Raw genomic sequence first — 2,706 nt, 5'->3', positions numbered from 1 at the left:
ATTTAAACGCCCTTTTTTGTAATTTTTGGTCACTAATTTATTTACAAATTGGGTTAGAAATATGGCCTTTTTTTGTAAAACTCGGAAATTAGCGTAAATTTATCACTCCTATTCTCCTTAAAGCAGCTACTTCAGTAATATATTTCCACTATTGTAATTTTTGGTCACTAATTTATTTACAAATTGGGTTTGAAATATGCCCTTTTTTGTAAAATTCGGAAATTCTTTATTACATTAACTTTAACCTATCAATCACAATTTATTAAATAAAAACACCTTCAAAACCACGCGTCTGCCTTTGGCTGCATATGCATATTAAATGGCGGCGTTTAGCTGTCAAACTGCAAAATATACAAGGATGAGAGACAAAATAAAATATGATATAACCCAGTCAGCATTAAAAAAGCAGAAAGGTGATCTCTGCAAAAGGTGTTCAGCCCCCTTTCTTTGGCAACACAGAAGAGAATTCTACGTAGTGAGGGTTATAATCCCTAAGGGCGGCCGAAGGCCGCCTACGCAGAAAGGTTTTCTCTGCAAAAGGTGTTCAGCCCCCTTTCTTTGGCAACACAGAAGAGAATTCTACGTAGTGAGGGTTATAATCCCTAAGTGCGGCCGAAGGCCGCCTACGCAGATAGATGTTCTCTGCAAAAGGTGTTCAGCCCCCTTTCTTTGGCAACACAGTAGAATTCTACGTAGTGAGGGTTATAATCCCTAAGTGCGGCCGAAGGCCGCCTACGCAGAATGGTGTTCTCTGCAAAAGGTGTTCAGCCCCCTTTCTTTGGCAACACAGAAGAGAATTCTACGTAGTGAGGGTTATAATCCGTACGTGAGGCCGAAGGCCGCCTACGCAAAAAGAAGTTCTGCGCTAAAATACTATCATATTACTATTACTACAACATTTCTATCTTTCGCTTCCCACCATGCAAAACATGAGAAATAGGCAACAATCGTCAATGGCAACAAATTGGCGACTCACCGATTGATTGCTGTGGTGACAAATCGGCAACATCACTTCGTTCATGTCAATTTTGAATAAAAAAGTTCTCAAAAATTCCGAAACTTATGAATATGGCGTCAATAGTATTGGCCAAAAGCATCTAAATTATGCCCAAGGACAAGATTGAAAAAATAGGAAGTCGCACAGCGAGAAAATGAATTAATTCCGATTGTAAGTTGCAATTTGGTACAAAAAAATAAATGAAGTATTAAAAAGAATAAAATTACTCCAAAAATCGCCTGAAGCGATAAGAAAAGGACTCATTCAGGTAATAAGAAAACGACTCGCCCAGGCGAGTTGCCTTCGGCGGACGTAAAGTGGCGACTGTCCCCTTTCGAATGAGGGGGATTTGGGTAGCCACGCCCCCTGCCCCTCCGGCCCCAACCCCAAAAACGATGGGCCAATAACTAAACATTTCCCAAAAATATCCAGTAACTTGCCAGTAACCAAATTTCGGAGAGTAAGCCAATATTTACTACCTATGAGTGAAATATGCAAGTACGAAAACGCAAAACCAGCAAGAAGTTGCTAGTTTTATAAACAGCTGATTAATTTGTTATTTTCCGATGCAATTTTCATAGAAAACTAGTGTTTTCCATCTTATTATATATTTAAATAGGTATATTTTGCCAATTGCAACTCTAAAAGCACCATAAACAATTATTTTCTTAATGTGATTTACAATTAGCATCATGCCATCAGCTGTTTTTCTTACTAGCAAATAGTTGCTAGTAAAACTTTATCCAGTAAAAATCCAGAAAAACTTGCAAGTTCAGCTGTCACTTTTGCTCTCTCAATTTACCCTCTTTTGCTAGTTTCTTGCAAGTTTTAACGACATCCAGTAAAAACCAGTAAAATTAGTACTGGATTTACTGGATAGTGAGTACGCGAACAGGGCCTGCCGACATTTCCGGACCTTTTTTAGGGGTTGTTACCCTACACAAGAGAATTACCTTTTTGTTTTTTGTTGTTGAATGAACCACATTTTTATACAAAATTGGCGGAAAAACATTAGAATAAAAATTGTTGCATATACATATTTTGAAAAATTTGCTGTGCCAATACTTTGTTCCGGCAGGGAACATGTGTATTTTGAAGGCAACTAATGGCGCAATAACTTACCAACTTTCAACGTTATTCGTTGTTGATCGTCAAACCTTATATTTTCAAAATTTTCTATATCACCTACGGATTTAGGTCGCTGCTTTTTAAAAAAACAATCTTCATGATACCACATCGGCTGCTTTCCGTCGTGAAAAGCCGACTAAAAAGAGTAGCAGTTATTTTCTGAAACCATACGTATGTATAGATTTTGCAAACCTGTACAATTGCAGCTAAACGAAGGGAGCCTTGTGATATAGAGCATTTACACATTTTACAGGAAGAACGGCCACTCTTGGCGTATTCAGTTCTATAAGGCAGTTCGATATCCATTTCAAACGTGTGGAGAAATATTTCCCTTTTAAAATTTACACCAAACAAAATCAATAAATGAACCGCTTTATACGAAGCCGCGATTTTATGATTACAAGTAAACACATCGTATTACACATCGATATTTTCTCAATTTACCAAGTATTTTTGTACTCGATACTTTTTACTGCGATCCAAGTAGGTATCAGTGTTGCCAGATTTTATTTAACACATGCACATGCACACACAGGCACATGCAGCAGTACATAGCATGTATTTAGGCGCCTGGTGTTAGC

At 37.8% G+C, this 2,706-nt stretch overlaps 2 protein-coding genes across 2 annotated transcripts in view; both read right to left on the bottom strand.

Annotated features, from left to right (window-relative positions):
- Positions 1-2,706, bottom strand: part of LOC118736366 — a 443,387-nt gene that overhangs the window by 388,526 nt on the left and 52,155 nt on the right. The gene's annotated exons all lie outside the window — the stretch shown is intronic.
- On the bottom strand, positions 72-2,563 carry LOC118735513 (poly [ADP-ribose] polymerase-like). The gene is made up of 3 exons (XM_036465312.1): positions 2,318-2,563; positions 2,120-2,261; positions 72-341 (listed from the first exon to the last, which is right to left on the bottom strand). Exons 1-3 carry the CDS (start codon positions 2,429-2,431, stop codon positions 337-339), a joined length of 261 nt encoding a protein of 86 aa, XP_036321205.1. The 5' UTR covers positions 2,432-2,563; the 3' UTR covers positions 72-336.

This window comes from Rhagoletis pomonella, unplaced genomic scaffold (assembly GCF_013731165.1).
Source record: "Rhagoletis pomonella isolate Grant_MI unplaced genomic scaffold, Rhpom_1.0 Rhpom_scaffold_00003, whole genome shotgun sequence".
Lineage (NCBI taxonomy): Eukaryota > Metazoa > Arthropoda > Insecta > Diptera > Tephritidae > Rhagoletis > Rhagoletis pomonella.
The sequence above is the reverse complement of the archived record's forward strand: the minus strand, read 5'-3'. Positions and strand labels throughout refer to the sequence as shown.

Bases quoted from the DNA above. Each gene is read 5' to 3' on its own strand.
- LOC118735513 (XM_036465312.1), bottom strand. From the start codon at position 2,431: ATGGATATCGAACTGCCTTATAGAACTGAATACGCCAAGAGTGGCCGT. The intron at 2,262-2,317 runs GTTTGCAAAATC...TACTCTTTTTAG, and splicing joins GTTTAGCTGCAATTGTACAG to TCGGCTTTTCACGACGGAAA.